The sequence below is a fragment of the Amblyraja radiata genome, chromosome 4, assembly GCF_010909765.2.
Source record: "Amblyraja radiata isolate CabotCenter1 chromosome 4, sAmbRad1.1.pri, whole genome shotgun sequence".
Lineage (NCBI taxonomy): Eukaryota > Metazoa > Chordata > Chondrichthyes > Rajiformes > Rajidae > Amblyraja > Amblyraja radiata.
This window is the reverse complement of record NC_045959.1, coordinates 8,351,551-8,378,094: the sequence shown is the minus strand read 5'-3', so window position 1 is coordinate 8,378,094 and position 26,544 is coordinate 8,351,551. Positions and strand designations below refer to the sequence as shown.

Genomic DNA, 26,544 nt, shown 5'->3' with positions numbered 1-26,544 from the left:
AACCCGACAATGAAGTTCCATGATCAAGTACTGGAAAACATGGAACTTTTTCCACATCCAACAGAGGTGGCACACTGAAACAGCAGTGGAGTTTCTGCCTTACAGCGCCAGAGACCTAGAGAGGTGCAAATTTCACAATATCCACTTTATCAGCCAGCATGATCAACAGATTTATATCCCTGTCCTCTTCCAGACAGACATGCTTGGAACTGAGAGTACAGCAAGAACCAATGGCCAGGTCATATTGCCTTTACAACTCACACCACGCTCAGAAAGCAGACTCTCTATTCAAAATTCCATCATGGCAGGGGATTACCAAGTGGACAGGAGAATCTCTTCAAGTATGTTTTCAAGGCCCCCTTCAAAACCTGTAACAACAGCATTTACTCATGGAACATGTTTTCCAAGTAACATAGAAAAATAGAAAAGTAGGTGCAGGAGTAAGCCGTTCAGCCCTTTGAGCCAGCTCAGCCATGATCATATTGAATGGCAGTGATGGTTCGAAGAGCTGAATGGCCTACTCCTGCACCTATGTTTCTATGTAACCCCAGCTCATCACTCAAAATGGAGTAGGGGCAATTGGGAGCCCATTTGTCAAGAGGATATAGAAACCAGGAGGACATAGTATTCTGCATTTACATTTAATATAGATTTAAGAAATTCCTGCCTTACATTTCAGAGCAGATGTTAATATACTTCTGGACCAGCTGGAGCTGCCGATGGTAGGGAAGGCTGATCACAGCCTGATCTGCCAATTCAATCAAATCCATGAGATTCTTTTCATTCTGCAAAGAGAAGAATGCCATTAGGCTGTGAAAATTCCTTTCACTTTCAAAATATTACAAGGAAAATCTATTTTTAATATGAAGGAAAACATCAAATTCTACCTTTATGAGATAATCAGAGGATTATCACTGTTATTCATGTAAGAGAACAATCAGATAATACTATTGCTCTGATTTGACCTCCAAAAAACTGCATGATTTCTGCATGCGATGATGTATGGGGAGTTCTGGTCTCCTCAATGGTGAATGGAGTTGTTTAGTTTAAATAATGTACTATGGTATATGTATCTTTTTACAATACTGCACACAAAAATGTGACAAATTGAATCAAATTTCAAATTCCTTGAAAAAGTTGAAAGGACTTTATTGGGTTCATGACTAACATAGTATCAACAACAAATATAAGAAAAGATAGCATATTGATGGCAGGTTTCTGAGAAAGGCATCAGAATATACAAATACATTTTGTGTAACGGTCGTCGCGTGGTGTCCACCAGAGACCTGGTTGGCACAGTAAGTGCACGTATTTCTTATCCTTTCTATGTTTATGAATACCACAAGGAACAATAAAATTGCAAATAACGTTTCCACTTCATTCACCTGATCATTTAGTAGAAATTGCATCCATCTGAGTGGACACCGCAACGCTCGTTACACAAACATTAGTTGCGGTGGACACAAAGGTTTGGTGTCCCAGAAAACAAACGTTACATTATGAGCACGAACCCAGCATTTTCATCAATGTGATCTAAACGGTACATCCCCTTATGGATTTGAGCTATTGATGGCTGATGATTCGCCAGATCATTTGATTTGGGCTGATTTTTGTGTAAATAAAATGTCTCCGTAACGGTCGTTGCAGAGCTTCCCAAAGTTGACACGAAGGAATGATGTTAGTGACTTGGTCCGTACGACAGGTAAACAAGGGATAGTGTGTTGTCTCAGTTTCTTAGTTTGGATGACTGGTTTATGTCCAAAAAAAATTTTAATTGATTATTAAAAGTTGAAAAATATATCGTAAACGGTCGTTGCATTTTTGACACCACAATGTTTTTGATATATTAAATTGGAAAATTAAAAAAAATAATTAACTCACCGAAAGATCGATACTACCATCGGATACCTCGTTGGGTGTTTGAAAAGCATTGGAGGTTTGGAACCTCCATGGTTTAACGTACGGACGTACCGACCCCGATAACGGTTGTTGCACAACGACTGTTACGGCATCTTTACTGAACTGTATTACATTTATGTTACTGTATTTTTCTCCTGGTGTTGATGAAGATATTTCCCTTGATCATTATCAAAACGTCTATGTACGAGGGGCCATACGAAGCTTATTTATGAATTAAATATTCATGACTAAATATGGCAGTTTTTAATGCCACAGTTTTGGTGTCCAAAATGGTGGGAAAACAATGAAAATTTGTCTGTTATGAAAAAAGTTTTTGACTTTCGGTCTTGAAGTTATCTAATTTATATCTGCTATTTATAAGGTTTCACATGATGAGTAGAATTTTGTTAAGAACAGTGTGTTGGTGTCAAAAAGTGAATACTAACCTTGTTCGTCAAAAACCCTCCAGTATTGTAAAAAGACACATATAGCAGCTTGTAAAATTAGCAAGAAAACATAAAATGAATCATAATTGATCTATGGATCCAGTGTGTAGGCATAAATTGAGCATTTGGGGTGGCTATTGTAATTACATTTGATAATGCTTTTCCAAAATAAAAAAAATAAAAAATTTGAAGGGAAGTGCAATTTTTGATTCAAGGAGAAATTTAGACAACTTAAATATTGTTTTGGGTATGATACTCATTTTTAATGAAAGTTCAGTCAGAACTCATGAAGCTTACAAAGAAAAGCTATGAAAGGACCCTCCGTTACATCTCTGTAGCTAGACAGTTTAACAAAAAGAGATGTCGTAAAGCATCTTCCATGTATCAGTTCTCACGAGGATTGGTATTTAATGTAAGGGGGTTAATACTTCGCATTTAAAGTAAAAAGCTTTCAAGTTTTACAAATGCAAATTAGTGAAATAATGAAATATATTCAATTAAGGAAATGATTTAAGCCAACAGAGTAACAAAACTAATTCAAGTGACATATTGACCAGAGTGTATAAAATGATCCAATCTTTCAGGCACTGTTGTGCCTTAAAATAATTCAGCTACTTGGTTTGCTATGTAAAAACAGAAGTGAAAATTGAATTTTGGGGTGAAAAAGCAAATTCAATTTCAGTCAATTTCAACAAGCCACCCCCCCTCCTGTTTCACAATTAATAAATAATATATTAAATAATAGTGGCAGTACATACCATTGCTTCAGCCTCATTGATAAAGGAACATGCATATTCCATTGAGTGTGCTACTTCTGTGGTTCTCTTATAGATATTGTAGCTCTGCAAGCTAACCTGCTCCAGGTAGACAGTGACAGACTCATGAACGTTGAAATAGCTCAAACGGAATGGGACATCCAGAGACAGAAGATAAAGCACATTTCCAATGCTTTCTGGCAGAACTTCACTGGCCTATAAAATAATTAAAAACTATGTCACAAACAGAATCATTTTGATCATAATTTAAACCATTATTCTCTCCAAGACTTCAGAACCAGGAAAGAGCAAAGTTTGCTGCTCCAATGATTCATGCTGTAAAGGTAATATACAAATAAATATAAGAAAATGTCAGCCTTAGATTGGATTGTGATGTTCTTGCGAGATGAACTGCAAACATGAACTGACTCATTTGTAATTGAGGTACAACCATGGAAATCTCCTGCAACAGTGAATTTGTTCACAAACCAAGCCTTGGGATCCATGAAAGTAAAATGTCAGAGCATTCTCCAAAAATCTTTAGATCCAGTTTGAATGATGCCTTAAGGAACACCAACCCAAAATAATCTCCATGAATTTAAGAACATAAAGAAAAGGCAGGGGTGGGGAAAAGGAGAATAACCACCCAATTACTATTTTTCAATTATCCCTTGCCACATTAGTTTAATCATTAAACCAGATGATTGAAAGTAAGTAGGCAAAACGTTATGCTGCCAAGTTAGTTCCAGAGTGTGAACCAATGCCCCTGAACAAACCCTCATGCACTGAATTACCGCACATAATCCAGTACAGGTAGTTCTGCTGTACTGCACATTTCCGTACAGCTAATTAGATGTAAAGCGAAGATAGACACAAAGTGCTGGAGTTACTCAGCGGGACATGCAGCGTCTCTGGAGAGAAGGAATGGGTGACGTTTCAGGTCGAGTCTCGACCTGTAATTACTTCTCTCCAGAGATGCAGAGAGGAGGAGGATGGGGGGGGGGGGGGGGGAGAGGAGGAGGGGGGGGGGGGGATAGAAGGAAGGTGGAGAGGAGGAGGGGGGGGGGAATAGAAGGAAAGGGGGAGAGGAGGGGGGAGGGGAGGGGGGAGCGGAATTGAACTCGGCAGCTCTCGGGACCTCGCGGGACCTCTGAAGCCCAACCAAATTACTGCGTGTTCAGCGGCTTCAACCCAGAGCCCTGGGGGTAGGGGGCGGGGGGCGGCTGGGCTGCAGGTGGGGCGGGCACAGCGGGCGAGGCAGCCGGCCGAGTGCCAGTTGACGGCAAGCAGGAGGTGACAAAATGACTGCGAGGAGGGTGGGGGTTAACGTAACTCGCAGCTCGTGCAAAAACAGTGCACAGCAGGCTGCGCGTTGAAAATTCTACGCTGCTGGCCGCGAGGAGCAGAGCCATTGTGATGTCATCAGCTCGTTAGCTTCAAAAAATATCTCAGAATTGTGAATTCAGTGAAAGCTTCCATTTAATCATGTAGAAATAAGACCATGGGACATAGGTGCAGAATTAGGCCATTCAGCCCACCGGTCCATTCCACCATTCAATTATGGATGATCTATTTTTCGCTCTCAACCTCATTCTCCTGCCTTCTTCCCATAACTTCTGATGCCCTTTCTAATCAAGACCTACCATTTTCTGCTTTAAAAATATCCAATGTCTTGACCTCCACAGCCATCTATGGCAATGAATTCCATAGATTCACCACCCTCTGGTTTAAAAATGTCTTCCTCATCTCCATTTTGAAGGTCCTTTTATTCAAGGCTGTGCCTCTGGTTCTAGACTCTCTCATTACTGAAAACATCCTTTCCACATCCACTCCATTGGGGTCTTTCATTATTCGATAGGTTTCAATGAAATTCCCCCATTCATCCATATAAACTACAGCGAGTACAAGCCCAGAGTCTAAATGTTCCTCATATGTTAACCCAATCATCCCCGGGATTATTCTCATAAACCTCCTCTGGACCAGCTCCAAAGCCAGTACATCCTTCCTCAGATAATGGGACCCAAAACTACTCACAATATTCCAAATGTGGCCACACCAACACCTGATAAGGCCTCAGCATTACATCCTTGCTTTCGTATTCTAGTTCCCTTGAAATGATCGGCAACAATGCATTTGCTTTCCTCTGGAACAATTCCAGTTTCTAGTGATTCTTGAAAGATCACCACTAATGTCTCCACAATCTCCACAGCTACCTCTTTCAGAACACTGGGGTGAACATCAGGTCCAAGTGACTTATCTACCTTTAGATCTTTCAGCTTCCCAAACACCTTCTCCTCTGTAATAGTGACTGTACTCACTTCTGCTTCCTGCCTCTCTTGAACTACTGGCACATTGCTGGTGTCTTCCACTGTGAACACTGACGCAAATACGTATTCAGTTCATTTGCCATTTCTTTGTAACCAGACAGCATTGTCTCCCAAAAACACAGTTTGTCAGTTTCACCACAGGTGACCATTGAAACGAACCCCCAAAAAATTGCTGCTACTGACATCTGCACAATGATACTCTATTAAACAATTAAACAGTGTCATATAAAACCTTCAAAATTTTAGCCTGCAGTGACAAAAATAAACTTACGGCTGTTGAAAAGACTTTTGAAAACCCCGGAGAAAATTTAACATTATTGCGCGTCAAACTCTTTAGCCCCTAATTCCCTGTTCCCCGCTGACACAATTGGTTATAGAACATGGTTTCTTAGTAACACATCCGGCACATAGAGTGATATCGTGTGGAAACAGGCCCTTCGGCCCAACTTGCCCACACCAGCCAACAATGTCCCAGCTACACTGGTCCCACTTGCCTGCTCTTGGTCCATATCCCTCCAAACCTGTTCTATCCATGTACCTGTCTAACTGTTTCTTAAATGATGGGATAGTCCCTGCGTCAACTACCTCCTCTGGCAGCTTGTTTCATACACCCACCACCCTTTATGTGAAAAGGTTACTCCTCGGATTCCAATTAAATCTTTTCCCCTTCACTTTGAACCCATGTCCTCTAATCCTCGATTTCCCAACTCTGGGAAAGTGACTGTGCATCTAAGGGCACAGTATAACAGAATTGCCTACATTTCAATTTGGACGGTGACACACCAGCCTATTTTAGGTTATTTCCCAAATTGGTGCTAAACATAACTAAATACTAGGTACACAAAAAAGCTGGAGAAACTCAGCGGGTGCAGCAGCATCTATGGAGCGAAGGAAAAAGGCAACGTTTCGGGCCGAAACCCTTCTTCAGACTAAATAACTAAATACTATCCTGGCATATTTGTAAGTAGGAGCGGTACCCCAATACTTTTTAATAGAAAGCCACATTGGGACCAATATTTAAAGATGGTCATGACTAAAACTCCATCATTACATGACACAGTATGAGTAGTTGAAACTAGATGACACCCCAAGACATAGTTGGTTGTAGGTCAAATTGTTGATAAATGGGATTAATATCGATAAGTACTTGAAGGTCAGTACAGACATGGTGGACCAAAGGACATGCTTCGTGTTATATATATTTGTTAAATTACCACAACAAAAAATTATTCCAAATTCAAGTGCTTCCTCATAATTTTAATTCAGGGAATTGGTAAAAATGCACAGGTCCAATTGCATACTGGGTCCCTCGATGTTGCACCACACATCCTATAAATAGGCTTGGATTTTTAATCTGACGAAGATATGCAGAATGATACTTCTCTATCACACTCTTTACATCTTCTACAATCTAGGAACTCCACCTGTATGAATGTGAAGGAGCATAATGTCTGTACAGATTATTTTTAATTAAATAATTTATTATAGAAGAAGCAGCCTTTCAGAAGGCTTCTGGCATCTAATTATCACCCCCAGATCAGGTGGCTGTAGGTATTTCCAAGACTAGGTGGAATGCCAATCAGCCTGAAACCAATGGACCTGCTCCAGATTGCACAAAAACTCTCCTAATAATGAACAACACAAAGCTATTGGGAAGGAAGCTTTATGAAATGGTCAATAATATTTTTTATCAACTTACATCTATTTTTGCAAGCACATACTTGCCGATAACTTGGGAGAATGCTGCATAGTAATTACTCCATCATTTTTATCTGTATCTTATACTCTTGCATCGTGCAGAAAATGACATCATCAGGTTCAATGAGATTTGCAATATTCAAACTGAGAAGCTCTGACTGAGCCGACACAAGGGATGTACAAGGTCAATGCTCCAGTTATTCTGACAGATTAATCGTCCTATTAGATTGCTTGCTCCCCAAGGGTAACGAGGGAAGAAAACCAGCATGATTTAAACTTTAAGCCTCATTTATCACTAAAATTCACTGGAGACATCACATTTCCACTTAATACAATTCAGAGATTCAGCAAGCTAAGGCAGAGGTATAGCTGCCACACAGCTCCAAAACCCCAGGTTCAACCCTGACCTCCAGTGCTTGTGGGTGGAATGTGCACCTTTGCACTATGACTACATGGGTTTCCTCCAGGTTATCCAGTTTCCTCCACATCCCAAAGACATGTGGGTTAGTAGGTTAACTGGTGTGCCTCCAGTCTGTAAATGACATAGAATTTAGGGATGGGAATTGATAGGGATGTGTGGAAAAAAAAGTATCAGGTGCAATGGATGCAAGTTGGTGCAGATGGTTGCTTGATGTCCAGTGCAGATTTGCTGGGCTGAGGGGCCTGTTTCTAAGGTCTGTGAGAATCTATCTGGATTTTTGTTTAAACCAATAATTCTTAAAACATCTATAATTATGCCATTGCTGGAATCTAAATAGTAAGGAAGAGCCTTTAACCATCTATTTGATGATTGAGAGAGGGAGGGGTACACAGTGAAACAAAAGCATTCCTCTCACTGGCAATTTTAGAGTGAAGAAAGCTCTCGAAGATTCTGAATTGTTTCAAAATCTAATGACAAATTATGTGTAATGAGTGATATTCAGCAATGTTTGCAGGAATTACTTTTCTTGGCTGATCAATGGGAAACTGTTCACGGGTTAAATCACTTTATACAAAGGTTCAAACAAAAATAAAGTTTCCGATTGAAAGAAGCAAACATTCAATCTCATGTCCCATCCAAAATAGGAAACCTGTACTGAGATTCTTTGCACAGCTGGCCTTTGCTAGGCATGTTCCTATATCTGCATTCACTGCAATGTTTTGTCAGACACTTTGCTTGATGCATACATAGTGTGTTTGAAAAACAAGGTTAAGGAAGACAAACAGAAAATTGCATATAAATTATAATTACCAGTGATTAGGCATCTATGAAAGCCTAAAAAATAGCCATTTAACAAACATAAATATATGCTAAGAATTGTAAACTTATATATGATTGTACATAAGGTCCAATCTAAATCTTGTGGAAGAAACAGGCAAAAAAATATCAGCTCACCTTCTCCACAGGGAGGACTGTTTGCAGCAAACGTACAGTGAATAATGCAATGCTGACAAATGCCATTCGGTGGTGCACTATAATCGCTTCTGGGTGTTCTACAGAAGTGCTGGTATTATGATATGCAAGAACTTCCCCTAAAGCATCCAAGGTTGCTATCAGACTTTCTTTCTGTAAAGAGCAAAACAAATAATAATTACAGCAACTTATTTGAAATTATATTAATCAATAATATTGGTTAACTATGTTTTGTAACGGGTTAGGCAAGTTGTAATAGAAACATAGAAACATAGAAAATAGGTGCAGGAGAAGGCCATTCGGCCCTTCAATATGATCATGGCTGATCATCCAACTCAGTATCCCATACCTGCCTTCTCTCCATACCCCCTGATCCCTTTAGCCACAAGGGCCACATCTAACTCCCTCGTAAATATAGCCAATGAACTGGCCTCAACTACCTTCTGTGGTAGAGAATTCCACAGGCTTCTTTAACTTAAATAAAGATCTAATAACAGATATTGTTGCCTGCTGAGTAAATAAATTGGCAATTAAACATTTGGTAACAAGAATAATGGTTAAAAAATGTGCAGTATCCTAAAACTATGAACAAAAGTAAAAATTGTGGACGAGAAGATGCCATTAGGTCCAATGGAGCTCAATTGTTCACATTTCATCTCACTAATCTACCCATAAAGTGCATTCATAACAAGTGCCTTCTCTTATCAGACCAATTATATCAAACATGCATCATTCCTGGAGGAAAGAAATAATTTTGCACCTATAAATACTATGCGACCTTTAACCAACAATGAGGTGGGTCTCACTTACTACAATTAATTTGTTTACGAATAAACAAATTACACCATGGTTTATGGATTTCTATATGTACATTACCTCTAATGGCTAGAATATGATGAAAACAAAGATATGCGCAGAGTCTTGGTCACTCTCATTCTAGAGCATTACATCGGGTTTTGAGCACTGCACCTCCTGAAATGCAATTCACGGAGGCAGAAGTTTGGATGATCTTCAGATAATAGTGGACATTAGAATGAAAGCTAAGCAATAAAGCTGATGTAATATACAAGTGTGCTGATGAAGAAGGGTACAGGATACACCAAGGATACCACAACTTAGACTGGCTGCATAAACTTAACCGATGTCCTAATTGAACAGCAGATTATGACATAGGTATGAAGCAACATTCTCATTTGGTTGTAGAAAAATCAAAAAACAAGGAGATATTTCCTTACAATTAGTACTGGACTAATCAGGAACAAAATGAAGTAAGACTTGTTCACACTAATGATAGTAGAATTATTTATTTTCTCCCCAGAAAGGCAAAGACAATTGAGGCTTTAGGATACATCTTCATAAGATAAGAGTATCAAGGGGTATGAAGCAAAGGTAGGCACTCGTGCAACCAGGCGATGCTTTGAGTCTGTACGTGTAGCTTGAGAACTGAGGAACTTGCTCATTGTTTTGTGCAATACATTTATTACTGATTTACTACTTCCATCTGCTGGTTACAACCAGAATCTTCACCTACAGACATAAAAGATGTGATGGCAAATAGAATATCTAAATAACTGAGGTACCTTTTTTGTAATAATAGTCAATGAGATTTAATGCCAGATTTAATTAGTGTATTTAGTGTATTTATCATTTATACTGGCAAAAGAGCAGGAGTCATTCTTTCTGTATGACAAGTGCAATGGAAATTTAAAACATGGGAATATAAACATCATATTATAGCTTTTACATTATGTCTCTATTATAGCTCTGGCTTGATCTGGCCAACGCCTACGGTTCCATCACACACAAGCTGATCCAGACAGTCATGGCCAAGCATCATGTGCCGGGCCAAGTGGCAGATCTCATCCTGGACTATTACAACCAGTTCAGCATGAGAGTCTCATCAGGGTCAGTAACATCAGAGTGGCACAGACTGGAGGTTGGGATCATCACAGGCTGTACCTTCTCTGTGATCCTTTTTGCCTTGGCGATGAACATGATCGTCAAGTCTGCTGAACCAGAGTGCCGGGGCCCTGGGACCAAGTCAGGAGTGCGCCAACCACCAATCAGAGCCTTCATGGACGACCTGACTGTCACCACTGAGTCAGTGCCAGGAGGCAGGTGGATCCTGCAGGGGTTGGAGAAACTGATTGGATGGGCAAGGATGAGGGTTTCCTAAGTGTTTCTGCAGCTATATTAATAGCAAAAGGATAACGAGGGGTAAAATTGGTCCATTAGAGAGTCAGAGTGGACAGCTATCTGCAGAGCCAAAAGAGATGGGGGAGATATTGAACAATTTCTTTTCTTCGGTATTCACCAAGGAGAAGGATATTGAATTATGTGAGGTAAGGGAAACAAGTAGAGTAGCTATGGAAACTATGAGATTCAAAGAAGAGGAAGTACTGACACCTTTCAAAAAATATAAAAGTGGATAAGTCTCCAGGTCCTGACAGGAAATTCCCTAGGACATTGAGGGAAGTTAGTGTAGAAATAGCATGTTGTTCCATTGTTTAAAAAGGGTTCTAAGAGTAAACCTAGCAATTATACACCTGTAAGTTTGACGTCAGTGGTGGGCAAATTAATGGAAAGGATACTTAGAGATAATATATATAAGCATCTGGATAAACAGGGTCTGATTAGGAACAGTCAACATGGATTTGTGCCTGGAAGGTCATGTTTGACTAATCTTCTTGAATTTTTTGAAGAGGTTACTCGGGAAATTGATGAGGGTAAAGCAGTGGATGTTGTCTATATGAACTTCAGTAAGGCCTTTGACAAAGTTCCTCATGGAAGGTTGGTTAAGAAGGTTCAATTGTTGGGTATTAATGGTGGAGTAGCAAGATGGATTCAACAGTGGCTAAATGGGAGATGCCAGAGAGTAATGGTGGATGGCTGTTTGTCAGGTTGGAGGCCGGTGACTAGTGGGGTGCCACAGGGATCTGTGTTGGGTCCACTGTTGTTTGTCATGTACATCAATGATAATAATAATAATAATAATAATAATATATCTTTTATTTCATTGCACGTCAGTGCAACGAGATTTAGTGTGCAGCTCCACTGATGTCCAGGAAAGGTAAATAAATACAATACATAAATAAACAAGCTGAATTGATTGACGTGACCATCTGAGGGAGACTGTCCAAAGGGGGTGGGTGGGGGGGCACTCATTAGGGCCGGTTCAGAGCCGCTATAGCTCTTGGGATGAAACTGTTCCTGAGTCTGGAGGTTCGGGCGTAGAAGGCCTTGTAACGTCTGCCGGAGGGAAGTAGTTGAAACAGACCGTGGCAGGGGTGTGATGAGTCCTTATGGATGCTGAGGGCCTTCCTGAGGCACCGCGTGTGGTAGATGCCCTCCAAGGCTGGTAGCTCTGGATGATGGTGTGGTAAATTGGATTAGCAAGTATGCAGATGATACTAAGATAGGTGGTGTTGTGGATAATGAAGTAGATTTTCAAAGTCTACAGAGAGATTTAGGCCATTTGGAAGCGTGGGGTGAAAAATGGCAGATGGAGTTTAATGCTGATAAGTGTGAGGTGCTACATCTTGGCAGGACAAATCAAAATAGGACGTGCATGGTAAATGGTAGTGAGTTGAGGAATGCAGTTGAACAGAGGGATCTAGGAATTACTGTGCACAGTTCCCTGAAGGTGGAATCTCATGTAGATAGGGTGGTAAATAAAGCGTTTGGTGTGCTGGCCTTTATAAATCAGAGCATTAAGTATAGAACTTGGGATGTAATGTTAAAATTGTACAAGGCATTGGTGAGGCCAATTCTGGAGTATGGTGTACAATTTTGGTTGCCTAATTATAGGAAGGATGTCAACAAAATAGAGAGAGTACAGAGGAGATTTACTAGAATGTTGCCTGGGTTTCAGCAACTAAGTTACAGAGAAAGGTTGAATAAGTTAGGTCTTTATTCTTTGGAGCGCAGAAGGTTAAGGGGGGACTTGATAGAGGTCTTTAAAATGATGAGAGGGATAGACAGAGTTGACGTGGATAAGCTTTTCCCATTGAGAGTAGGGAAGTTTCAAACAAGAGGACATGACTTGAGAATTAAGGGACAGAAGTTTAGGGGTAACCTGAGGGGGAACTTCTTTACTCAGAGAGTGGTAGCTGTGTGGAATGAGCTTCCAGTGGAAGTGGTGGAGGCAGGTTCGATTTTATCATTTAAAAATAAATTGGATAGGTATATGGACGGGAAAGGAATGGAGGGTTATGGTCTGAGTGCAGGTAGATTGGACTAGGGGAGAATAAGTGTTCGGCACGGACTAGAAGGGTCGAGATGGCCTGTTTCCGTGCTGTAATTGTTATATGGTCATATGGTTATATGAGGTTTAAGCCAGGAAAATCTAGGTCACTGGTGCTGAAGGGCAAAGTCATGGGCAGGTTCCGCTTCAGCATCGAAGAGACACCAATCCCAACTGCCTCCGAAAGGTCTTGGCAAGGTGTTTAACAGCAGCCTGAAGGATACAGCATCAGTCCAGGCAACCTGTCAGGAGCTGGAGAGCTGGTTGAGAGCAATGGACCGGTCAGGGCTTCCTGGCAAGTTCAAGGCATGGATTTACCAGCATGGTATCCTGCCAAGGATACTCTGGCCACTCCTTGTCTACATAGTCCCAATATCCATCATAGAGAGATTGGAGAGGAAAGTCAGCAGCTTTCTCAGAAGGGGGCTGGGACTGCCCAGGAGCCTCAGCAGCATCGCCATTTACGGAAATAACAGCAAGCACCAGCTGCCACTGAAGTCCCTGGAGGAGGAGTTCAAGGTGACTCGGGCCAGAGAGGTGATGCTGTACACGGACTCCAGCGACCCCAAGGTGGCTCAAGCAGGGGTGGAGGTGAAAACTGGGAGGAAGTGGAGAGCCGGAGAAGCCGTGCTGCAAGTGGAGTCTCGGATATGCCACAGAGACATGGTGTGACTCAGGGAAGAGCTGGCCTGGGAATCTTCCCAACTCCCCAGTTTGACAAGGCCAAGGGGAAGGAGAGGTGCAGGCTGGACCAGGAGGAAGTGAGGGCAGCAGTAGAGGAGGAGAGGTCTACCAGAGCGGTTGGCTTGATGCAGCAGGGAGCCTGGACAAGGTGGGGAGCAGGCCATGGCCACAAAGTCACATGGCCTGAGCTCTGGCAAGCCCAAAGGCTCTTGGTCAGGGCCGGTACACCTGGCGTCACGACCAGGTTCTTAAACCCATTGCAAAAGCCATCAGCATGGGAATCAGCAGCTGCAGCCGAGCACGGCCCACCACCCAGATGATCACCTTCGTGAAGGCAGGAGTGCAGCTGCCAGGAACCACAGCAGCCAGGAATCCGTCAGGATTCCTGGCGACTGCGCAGGATTGGCAGTTTCTGTAGACCTGGTGAAACAGCTGAAGTTCCCACGGCACATTACCACGACCACCGTGAGGCCAGACATCCTCCTGGTCTCAGAGACGACCAGAAACATTGTCTTGTTGGAACTAACAGTGCCGTGGGAGGACCGTCAGGAGGAGGCCCACGAGAGGAAGATGGCCAAGTATGAAGAGCTGGTCATAGACTGCCGTAAGCAGGGCTGGAAGGCAAGTTGTATGCCCAATGAGGTTGGCTGCAGAGGTTTTGCAGGGCAATCACTCTACAAAGCCTTGAGTGCTCCAGACATCAACGGAATGAAGAGGAGAAGAGCCATCAAGAACACCACAGAGGCAGCGGAGAAGGCCTCGAGATGGCTCTGGATCAGGAGAGGAGGTCCATGGGGAGGAGCGAATGCCACCTGAACACAAGTCGTGGTCTGATCAACCATGACTGGGTCGCCTGGGTGAAGGTGACTGATGTTGAAAGACCCGAAACACCCAATGACCCCAGGTTACATCACTGATGACGTGTTCAGGAGCATCAATAGATATATTTTTTTATCATGTCTTTATTTATTTGTGACAAGCAATACTAGTTTGAACCAACATCATTAACTATAACAAAAATTCCAAGTGGAATTCCCAAAGATAATCCTTAAAAATCTTTGGAAACAAAACTAACAAAATACAGAATATATTCTGCCAAGGCACAAATATCGCAAACAAAGCACAGCATGATATATGGTAAATTGAAGTTAGTTCTCATTTAAGTCATTGGCAGAAGGGAAATTTAGACTGGTCTTGATCTCAGATAAGTAAAGAAATTAAGTAAACAGCTATTTCTTAACAGAAGAGTCCTGTTTACAAAACATGCTTCCATAAAAATCATACCAGTTCTCGACCTGTAAGACTCTCGTCCACCCACACATCTTCAGAGATTGAATCGCCGATAAGCATTACCACTTCTGTCAACAATTCGAGCACATTTATCACCGTCTTCCTACTACCTACAAAAAGAATTGTTGTCAACTTAACACTGAAATATTTGTTGTTTACATCAGATTCTAAAATGAACATATAAAATGCTGAGTAGATAAAATCCATAACAACACTTATGAAAAAAAGTATGGAAAGCAAAGCTTTTGGAAAAATGTATTCCAGAAATTAACAAAAAGATTTGTGCGTATCAGCTGTTTAAAAACTCAGATTGCTTTATTGAAAAAACCCAGCTGGAAAATTAAATAAAATGAATACTTTTGGTTTAATATTCTTGCATTTACCTCACATTGAAAAGCAATAATTTTTAATTCTTGCAGGAACAATTTTATTTTTACTTCAATGAGACACTGTTAAATCACATTAGGCAATGTTACAAATAGTCAATGACAAGGTCGGAAGAGTTTACAGAATTACTACTTCCATGTACTACTGAAAATGTAGTACAGGTACAAGCAACCCCACATTAAGGCCGTTCTGGCAATGGAAAGTTGCCCTTACTTCGCCACCCAAAAATCAGAAATATTAAATTTGTGTGAAAGTAGTAAGTAAATCAACACCTGATAAACTCAAGCAGTGAGATTGGTGTAGATGGGGCATATTGGTCAACGTGGGCAAGTTGAATTGCAGGCCTTGTTTCCACGCTGTATGACTTTATGATTCTAAAGCATAAAATGTTTCTATTTTTCATCCAGAATTTCATTTGGTCTCTCAAGTCTACCTTTCATCACAATGCAGATGTCATTATTCCCTCCCACTTGGTCATGGGACAAAGAGATAGAATTGAATATTACTGGGAGAACAGTGTCCACCAAGCTGCTTACTTGTTTTTAGCAAGGGTACTGCATGCTCCAGGACAGCCACACAAAACTGTGGAAGACTAAGCTGCTGGAATTGAAGCTCCAAGGAATCCTCATTTTCCATCTCGGGTAATTCCAAACGGGTCAGATCAGCCAAAGAATGTTTTGACATCGGACTTCTAGGGCTAGGAATTCCTTGGGAACTGCTTCCACTGAGATTAAACATTCAAAAACAAAAATCCCATTAAAACACACGTCAATCCTTATACACCAAAACTTCCGCAGAAGTCACTAAAGTTCACCCCGACCACGGGTGAACATCTGGGAAGATCGGAGGGGAGGCTGGCTGGATTATGGTGCCTTCCTCACCTTGGTGCCATTGTGTTATGCTGTGTCGTGGACTTTCTGTGTTTGTGCTTTTTTTAAAAAATTCTATTTTATTTTTAATATGTTTTATTATTTATAATTTATTTATTTTTATGATACTGACTGTAAAGGGAAATTCATTTCGTTGTCTCTAATTGAGACAATGACAATAAATTTGAATACAATACAAAGATCTCCAGCTCGTTATTATTGCTGAAGGACACTACTTCAATGTCTTCTACTGGATTGCAATTCTTACCATCATGCATAACTTACTGTTAAGGACAGAAATTATGTTATGAAATGCAACCTACCAGACCCAAACAAAGTGGGTTGGGGACAGTTCCACAGATGCTAATAGCCCTGTCCCACAGTGCGAGTTCATTCCAAGAGCTCTCCCGAGTTTAAAAAAAATCAAACTCGTGGTAAGCACGGAGAATGAACGTAGCGGGTACGTCGGAGCTCGGGGACGTCTCTTAGCGCTAACGGCAGGTACTCGGGAAGACTCGCTAACGGCAGGTAAGCACGGGAAGACTCGTGAAGATTTTTCAACATGATGAAAAATGTCCACGAGAGCCCCGAGTACCGACGAGTGGCCATTATGGTAAATCTCCAAGTTCGAATCAGGGCAAACTCGGGGGAACTCTTGGAATGAACTCGTACCATGGGACAGGGCTTTAAATTTGTTTGTGCTGATGGTATTCCAAAACTATCAATAGAAAAATTATGCAACTGGACTGTGGACAAATGAAGCATTTTCATCACTCGGATATCCCCAAATCAAGTTTTTTTTAATAAAAAAAATATTTGTTTTACCAAAGGACTGAGTGGCTGGCAACTTGGAAAATCAACACAAATGTCTAACAAATTACTTTGTTGCACATTTCCACAATCTGGGAGAGTCTGGCCCAACTGCACCAACCATAACTCATCTTCTCCATGCTGTGTGTTTAAGAAAGTGCTGCATGTCATGAGAACTTGCCACTGTATTAGTCACACCATTAAGCATGATGAAAGAGTTGTAATTCAACCGTTGTGATATTCTCAATTCCTTTAGTGTTTAAACAGATCTTGACTCAGAACCTAAGCATGTACATCAATGACATCATGATTCATGGGATGGAATGGAGGACAGAAATAAAAGAGCCATGATGGTAAATTCAAATGCACATCTGAATACTGCCAAATAATTTATCATTTCTGGCTATTACCATGAAGCAGGAAAAATCGAAGACTGTTCCATCTATGTATCACTTCTTTGTAATCTCTAAATATCACACATTCCATAATCCTAAAGAATTAAAAAGAAAAACAATGCAAATGTATTTTGCTCCGCTCATATATATTTCTACAGGCCTTAATCATAAAACTATGATCCGTAAATTCAAAATTTCCCTGCCAGAGGAATGAGTCAATCTTCTAAACTCAAGTGCATCCATCCTAGAAATCAATGTTAAACATACAATGCACCACCTCAAACGAGAAGTACACCTTTTCTTTGGCAAAGGTCAAAGCTGCTGTGCTGCTTGTGTTTTCTCATTAAACTCCGGCATTCTTTGCAGCAAAGTGCCCTTACAAGGGTACGCTATGCTCATTGCAATTAAAGTCAACATACCATAGCTTTCAACATTTTACGTCACAGTAATTCCAGATCCATCATACACCAATATCAGTTTAATATTACTCTTTGCTATAGGCTCTGACATTCACCCAGCAGCTCACTTTCACATGTATTTCTGCATTGGTAGGAAACGTGGTCATCGTGCATTCAATTAACAACCAAATTATTAAAATTATTCAAGAGCTCAGCAATGATCCTTGTGGCATCCTATTACTAACAGCCTGCTATTTAAGCAGCTTAATTCTGCAAACCAATTACCCATCTTAAGTGGTCAGAAAATGTGAATATCAGATAGACTATAATGAACACATCAAATGTAATGTCTGGTGCCTTGTCTCTGAAGATAATACATTAATTTTAGATTAAATGGCAATGTGTGAAAAACCAAGTTGTCATCTTGCAACTGTCATTTGCCCTTGAAATAGATCATCACAATAGTTGCAACACTGAAGTTTATCAGAGGTATGCAAAGGAAAGGTTTAGTTTGCTACTTTTTGTACATTAAATGCCATGTACTAATTAATCAAAACTTCCTTAAACATTGTGACTGATCAAGCAGCAACAGGCTAGATATTTACATCAATCTCTCTAATAACATTCCTCCCACTTTCAGACAGTTCTGGTTTTAAGTTCCACTCCAAAGATTTGAGTGCAGAATCTAGGATAATACTTCAGAACCAGGGGCCACAGTTTAAGAATAAGGAGTAAGCCATTTAGAACGGAGACGAAGAAACACTTTTTCTCACAGAGAGTTGAGAGTCTGTGGAATTCTCTGCCTCAGAGGGCGGTGGAGGCCGGTTCTCTGGATACTTTCAGGAGAGCTAGATAGGGGTCTTAGAGATAGCAGAGTCAGAGGATATGGGGAGAAGGCAGGAATGGGGTACTGATTGGGGATGATCAGCCATGATCACATCGCTGGCTCGAGGGGCCGATGGGCCTACTCCTGCACCTATTGTCTATTATTCAGTATAGCTCTGAAGGCATAGCTGAAGTGGCAGATTATTATATCGTTCAAGAGATCGCTCCGTTATCTCCCTCGCCACTTATGAGACAACATGGTATTAGGAGAACGTCATATTGTTACTCATGTGAGCTCTTCACGAGACTTTCAAAGCTTCTCGAAAGATAAACTTTCAAAACACACTTTTGATTAATGGTTTCTCTATTGTTGAAGAGAAACAGCAAGATATTCACCCAACCTTCTTCTTAGACTGGTACACTTTAATCTTCGTCAAACTCAAGCATATCGCTTTTAAACGTTAGAAAATTCCTCATGTCTCGGCAAAGCTCCACATGATCGAAGGATATCCCTCCTACATGTTGAGCTCCAAACTAAAACTAAAAAACTAAGCTTCTGAGCAAGAGAACCCGGCAGCAAACATGCCACTGACTACGTAATAAATCCCATCCACAGAATTAGTCAGACTAAAATTTAAAGGCAAATGCCATAATTATGACATACAAAATAAAGCCAAATGGCCACTACAATAGCTAGATGCGATGTTAGAATTGGTACCATATTCTAACTAATATAATAACTGTCGACACAGAACTAATAACATATGTCCCCACAACTGGACATGAAAAACTGTATGGAAATTCCTGAGTTTGTGAAAATTTCTACCTTTCACTTCGAACACAAACCCTCAAGAAATAGACAGTTGCAGATTCCGAAGGAACCTGTAAATGGACCAATGCAACAGACGTCCATTTCACACAAGGCGTATAACGTGGTGTAACAATACCAGGCGAGTAAATGTTTGCAAATGTTGACACATAGCCAACAAAATGCTGGGGAAGGGAACAACAATGTACAATTACATCCTTTGATTTGGATTTATGACTTGCATGTCTCACAAACATTCTCACCCCAGGGTTATGATTAATTTCTAACCACAGCAAGAGTAATATAAATAAAGATCCATTTAATTTCCCTCCTTACCGTACAATTTTAAAATTGGTACTCAGATGATTAAACTCACACTGGAGAATTAGTCCAGATCCATGTACAACTTTTGTAATTAGACCACTGCAAATCTACCTTTTTAATCTTTCCATACAAATAAATCCCGAATATATCCAGAAATGGAACTGTTGCTCAATATATTTCCTTGTAAGGACAATAACATCATTTTCTGCATCAGGTGTATATTACTGCATCCAATATTCCATTTAGAATGCCTGTATAGATGGATATTTGTTCTATCTTAATATGAGAAACGAGGAGAAGGAAGAGGAAAGGGGACAAGATGAGTCGAGGGAAAATGCTACGGCTCGCTACGAACGGTTCAGAGGCCAACTCTGAAGCAATGAAGAGACCACCCAAAGTGAAGCGTGTGAAGAGAAGTCTCAACTCTGAGCACCCGGTAGTTGTTGCAGCACGGAATGTAGTTGTTGAATGCCAAGAGGCCCACACATGGAGCAGGATGCAGCAGCTCAAGGAGGACCTGCAGGCGGCCGAATCCCAACTCTTTGAGGTGTACGACAAACTGAAGGAGGAGGAGGTTGCGAGAATGATAGAGGGAGTAGAGGCAGCCAACGATGGCAAGCGGTATAGCGAGGCATGGAGGGTCGTGAACAAGATCAGTGGCAGGAAGGTAAAGTCGGGTCAAGTCAACGGCTACTCTCCAGAGGACCGAATCAACACATGGTTCACCCACTTCAAGAACCTGTTTGGGTCACCTCCAACTGTCACTGAGGAAGATGAGGAGATCAAGACTGTCCTTATGGATGTACAGATTCACGACTGCCCCTTCACCATGGAGGGATTGCGAAAAGTGAAGACCTCGCTGAAGCAAAGGAAGAGTCCAGGCCCTGATAATATCCCTCCCGAGGTGTTGAAAAACAGTGAGCTCAACGACATCATGCTCAAGTTCTGCAACACAGCGCTAATGGCGAATGACAAGCCAATACAGTGGTCACAATCCAACATCATCCCCGTCCCCAAATCTGGGAGGCTAAAGACGACTGAAACTATCGTGGCATCAGCCTGACATGTGTCTTGGCCAAGGTCTACAACCACTTGATTCTCAACCGGATTAGGGCCGCTATCAGCCCAAAGCTACCTCACAATCAGAAGGGCTTCAGAGTGAAGAGGAACACGGTCACACAGATCCTTGCCCTCTGAAGAATCATTGAGGTGAAGTATAACCAGCTGCCGGCTGTCCTAACTTTCATAGACTTCAAGACGGCGTTTGACTCGATTCACCGATGCAAAATGATACGGATTTTTAAGCTTATGGTATCCCTCCTCGTCTCCAGAGAGCCATTGAGGATATACACTTGGGCACCACGGCCAAGGTTGTCATCCCGGATGGCGAGAGCAATGTGTTCGAGATCCTCGCGGGGGTCTTACAGGGAGACACGCTGGCACCCTTTCTCTTTGTCATTGTCCTTGATTATGCCATGAGGCAGGCGCTCAAGGAACAAGAGAACCTCGGCTTCACAATCACCCCAAGGCGTTCAAGAAGAATTGGGCCAGTCAACTTGTCAGATCTCGACTTCACTGATGACATCGCCCTGCTGTCAGATTCTCCGTGGATTGTCACCATGTCGTGGTGGAGAAGCTTGTGTGGTCCTGAGATCCTGAGAGCGATGCAGTCTGGAGCTATGCTCCTGGTAGGGCCACCCATGGCGGTAAGGTCGAGGGGGAGGTCTCCCACCAAGAGCAATCTAACCAAGACCTCAACGATGGAACAGGCGGAGGATGACTGCTGACCTTAGTGGGGCATCACAACGGCTGGGAAGGCGGATGAAGGCTGCAGCAGAAAAGGGTCTCCGGTCGTCTTGGACTCCATGCCACTGGATCCTGACCCAGATCTGTCAAGGACCGCGTGGTGGCTGTCTGTGCACCAGTCTCCCCACGTTAAACAAAGTCACGCACTGGCGTTCTCCAACCCTGGAGACACCCATGGTCAGCCATGACCGAAGGGGGCCTAAGAAGCTGTCAGACCAGATTAGGGAGGCACAAGAGCTGCTCAGCAGGGTCGAGACAGATTGCGAGAAAGTGGGCCTCCACCACAATGCCAAGAAGACGGAGTACTTGGCGTTCAACGTTGGTGACCATGAGCCTCTTAAGACCAGTGGCGGTGCATCTCTCAAGATAGTGGAGGACTTCAAGTACCTGGGAGCGAGGATGCAGAGCTCAGAGAATGACATGGAAAGCCCTCAATAACATGGGGGGAAATCTGGACGTCTCGGATGTCTAAGGGTCTCAAACTGAGATTTTTTAATGTAACTGTAGAGACCATATTATTGTACGGGTGTGAGGCTTGGACTCTCACTCGAGCACTGTCCAAGTCTCTCGATGGTACCTACACCCGAATGCTCAGAAAAGTTCAAAATGTCAGTTGGAGGGGCCACATCACTAACGCCCAGCTCTTTGGGGAGATTCCACCTCTGACCGAGAAGATCAGGTGGAGAAGGATGAGGCTCGCTGGTCACTGCCACCACCACCCAGAAATGCCAGCAAACAAGGTTCCACCCATGGAAGACGTGACCCGGGACAGCCAATCAAGACGATGCTGAAGACGTTGATGGAAGACAAATGTGCGGAGACAAAAGAGGAGCTTGTCAACTGCATGGAGGACAGAGATGTGTGGTGCGTCCGTCACCGTGCCCGTCGGAAACCAGCACCACTGCGTCGCTAATGTTTTCAATGATAATAATAATTAATATCCAATTTGATATCGTGTTCTTCTTTGCCTTTTATTCCTATTAGGGATAAACATTCAACAGACCACTTGTAGATTCAGTTACAGTCACCCTATGTATCACAATCACCCTATGTGTCAGATTAATTTCATGACTCATGTCCTACCTGCCAATTCTGTGAAGTTGAGACTTGGACCTAGATGGTAGAGCAGATTGTATGGGCTGAGTAAACTCTTTATTTTTCTCATTCCTACAAGCTCATGAATCAGTCGAGGGTGACTCATGACTGAAATTTTCCGTAATAAATTTATTTTGCTCTTCAAGCAACACTGTCACCCTTTCCATCACCTCCGATCTGTCACTGCAGGAAATTCACCGAGAATAAATTGCCCCATACTTAAATACTACAAAATGCCAGTCTTTAATGTTCAGAATGAAAAAGGGATAGGTTTTACCTCAGTGGAGAACATGGCTCATTACCAAAAGCAAACACCCTAAACCTAGTAATAGAAAATCAATCTCAGACAGCTTTCCTTCAAAAAGAAAAGGGAAAAGAAAACAAGGTGTTGGAAATGTGAAATAAAAGCAGATCACTGGATACATGCAGTTTATCATCCAATATCCATTGAGAGAATTAGGTGATTTCTAGATATGAACTTTTCATAAGAAATGTCACTTAGAATTTCTCTTCACGCATCGTGCATTTAGTTTTTTAATCCATTTAAAGAAACTTTTTTTTTTAACTTTAATTTTCAAACAAAAAACTTTAAAAGTCATAAATTTGTTTTGAATATAATTATCAAATGGAATTTAGTATGATGGAAAGTAAATCATACGCTAAACAAACGCAATGCCTAAAATGTGCAAGGACACAAATATAATGTACCATGATTGGTACATTGTATTTGAAGAAAATATTATATAAGAAGAAAATATTCAGTGTACAGAAGAATTCAAAAGTAACATGGTCCTAACCAATTACCTTGAGGATGCTGCATCACCATCTTGGCCATCACCTCTGGGGCGCTGAACTGTTCGTCCAACCACTGACGGTCTGGGACTGGTACTTCTGGGAGATGGATTTTGGGATACGTGCATTCCTCGTGCTTCTTGGGAATAAGCCAAGGACGAGTTCTGTGAAACTAAACCTATAGAAAGAAAAGTGAATATAATGGATTTCCATTTCCAATTTTTATTAATTAAAACCTTAAAATTAAGATTACGTATTCATATTAGTGTACGTAAATTATGTTGGTGTTTATTAAGTTCTTTATATGAAGCCTCTTCCAGCTGATAATTCAGTGTCTGCCTCAGCATAGGTTGGTATAATTGCTCATCGCATTACACATTGCTACATTTACAGCCGAATCATTCCGAATCTCTCCAGCTGCCTGAGTGTACACCTACTTCCCCTGTCTGGACCAATCTTGCAAGACTAACCAGACGCTTCAGGCACAACGAAGCCTGCAAACACCACCAGGGGCTCACTTGCATTTGATGAGGTCAAAGTTAGGGACTGTGAGGCTGTGAGAATTTGTGTTTTCCTTTTTTAAATGTGTCGGAACCAACTAAAAGTGTTGCAGGTGACTTTATTAAAATGTAATAAAAGAAAATATTGAAGTTTTATTAAAAGGTAAGTATAAAATAGCTTCGCTGCTCGACTCCTTGCGGTCCAGATACATAGAAAAGCAAAATTGCAGTTAAAATGTTGAGAGCCAATGATTCTAAATAACACATTTCAGCCCCATTACTTCTGCAGTTTACATACAAACTCACAACAGACAACAGAAGACTCATCACTCCTTCTCTCCGGAGATGCTGCCTGTCCCACTGAAACACTCCAGCATTTTGTATCTACCTTCGATTTAAACCAGCATCAGCACTTCTTTCCTACATATCACTCCTACCCATATCCACTGTTCAATAAGATTATTGCTCATCTGTTTCTAATCTCAATTCTGCATTCACATCTAGTTTGTAATCTCAAATCTGCATCATGCGTGCTCAGCCCCCTGCTTTATACTCATGACTGTGTTGCCGGGCATAGGGCGAACTCCATCATCAAGTTTGCTGACGACACCACTGTTGTTGGACGAATTACAGATGGTGATGAATCAGAGTATAGAAGTGAGATCGACAGATTGGCCAAATGGTGCCAGCACAACAACCTGGCTCTCAACACGTACAACCAAGGAACTGATTGTGGACTTTGGAAGGGGAAGGGTGAGGATCCACAACCCTGTTTATACCAATGGGACAATGGGCCAAAAACTTCAAATTCCTGGGCATGTATATTTCCGAAGATCTTTCCTGGACCCAGCACACTGATGCAATTATATAGAAGGCACATGAGCGTCTCAACTTCCTGAGAACATTTCGGAGAGTCGGTAAGTCAATGAGGATTCTCTTGAACATCTACAGGTGCACAGTAGAGAGCATACTGACTGGTTGCATTGTGGCCAGGTTCGGCAACTTGAACACCCAGGAGCGGAAAAGACTGCAAAACGTTGTGACCACTGCCCAGTCCATCACCGGCTTTGACCTCCCCATCATCGAAGGGATCCATCGAAGTCACTGCCTCAAAAAGGCAGCCAACTGCATCAAAGACCCACACCATCCTGGCCACACACTCATTGCACCGTTGCCATCAGGAAGAAGGTACAGGAGCCTGAAAACTGTAACTTCCAGGTTCAGGAACAGCTTCTTCCCTGCAGCCATCAGGCTATTAAACATGACAACAAATAAGCTCTGAACAATAACAGTCTATTATTATTATTATTGCACATATTGTTTATTTATTGAGTATGCGAGAATGTGTATCTATACACTGAACTTTTTTTTTTCTCCCGTTATGTACTATGTTTACATATTCTGTTGTGCTGTAGCAAGTAAGAATTTCATTATCCTGTCTGGGACATATGACAATAAAACATTCTTAACTCTTGACTTGAATTCTACCTAGCATTGAACCTACAAGGTGCTGAACTATAGTTCAAGAGACTGCACCGGAGACCTGGTTCATTCCTGACCTCAACTGCTATCTGTGTGGAGAGTCCAGATTCCCAATACAACCACGTGGGTTTCCTCCAGGCGCTCCGGTTTCCACCCATATCCCAAAGATGTGCAGGTTTGGAGGTCAATTGGCCTCTGTAAATTGCTCCTAATGTGCAGGGGGTGGTTGAGAAAGTGGGATAACATTCAACTGGTTTGAACGCATGATCAATGGTCATAGTGGACACGGTGGGCTAAAGAACTTCTTTCCCTGCTGTATCTCTAAACTTTAAACTGAGCTGCAAACCAGTTAGCAGTGTCGAGAGTAATTAAAAAAATAAAATAAAAAAATTGCAGATATTAGTTAACCACAATTGTTTGAGACCAGGAGAGAACAGAACATGAAGTTTGTGTTGAATGATTCTGTAACTTCTCTGACCAGAATAAAGGAAGGAAATGAATAGATTTCTAATCAACACCCATTTCCAAAAGAAAAAACAATTGGCTTACAAGGCAGATGATGGTAGATCTATTGATGAGCAATGAAATGGATCAAATGGTTGATGCGAAAAACCCAAATTTAATAGGTTTAGTGCTGAGTGCAGGGGAAAAAACCTCATAAAGAAGTAGCTGTGTGTCAATTGCAGATAATGATTGAAGAGTCAATGTAAACTTCTGAAAAATAATTACTTACACACTTCGTGAGGACACGCCACCTACAGGGAATATAAAGGCCTACTATAGATGAATCATGTGTCCATTTTCTGTTTTGTAATGCAATTCTGAATGCCTAGACTAATTAGCTTTGAAAGAGGTGTCAGTGATGCAGATAGCCGGGGGCTTTGACTTTGACATCGGGAGGAGAATGGGGAGTGCAGGGGAGAGATAAGACTTTGCCTTCCATCACAGTGAGGAGGAGATTCATTGTGATGGATGCTTGTGTAAATTGTGTTGTGTCTTGGTTCTTTTCTTGTTGTATGACTCAAGGAAACCAAATTTTGTTTGAACTTCAATGAGGTTCAAATGACAACAAATAAATTGTATTGTATTGTATTGTTATTAATAAACTTCAAATGCATGTCTCGATGTCAACATTTTTCATAATTTGTGTCACAAACAATTCAAACATGATTCCATGTTTTAAAAGCCGTTGTATGTGCAGCTGTTGTTTGGGTGAAAGAGTACATTTTGATCTTTTTTCAACAAATTTCAACTCTCAGTCAGACTCTCAAGATGAGCTCACTGGTCAACAACTCATCTTCGTCTCTCTTTTCTATTT

At 41.6% G+C, this 26,544-nt stretch overlaps 1 protein-coding gene across 1 annotated transcript in view; it reads right to left on the bottom strand.

Moving 5' to 3' along the window:
• Window positions 1-26,544, bottom strand: part of rttn (rotatin) — a 235,429-nt gene that overhangs the window by 184,545 nt on the left and 24,340 nt on the right. Inside the window, exons 8-13 of the mRNA XM_033018928.1 lie at window positions 23,257-23,422; window positions 15,659-15,846; window positions 14,730-14,845; window positions 8,501-8,671; window positions 3,104-3,316; window positions 673-785 (exon numbers count right to left, since the gene is read on the bottom strand). Coding sequence (XP_032874819.1) covers window positions 673-785; window positions 3,104-3,316; window positions 8,501-8,671; window positions 14,730-14,845; window positions 15,659-15,846; window positions 23,257-23,422 — 967 coding nt within the window. The remainder of the gene's footprint in view (window positions 1-672; window positions 786-3,103; window positions 3,317-8,500; window positions 8,672-14,729; window positions 14,846-15,658; window positions 15,847-23,256; window positions 23,423-26,544) is intronic.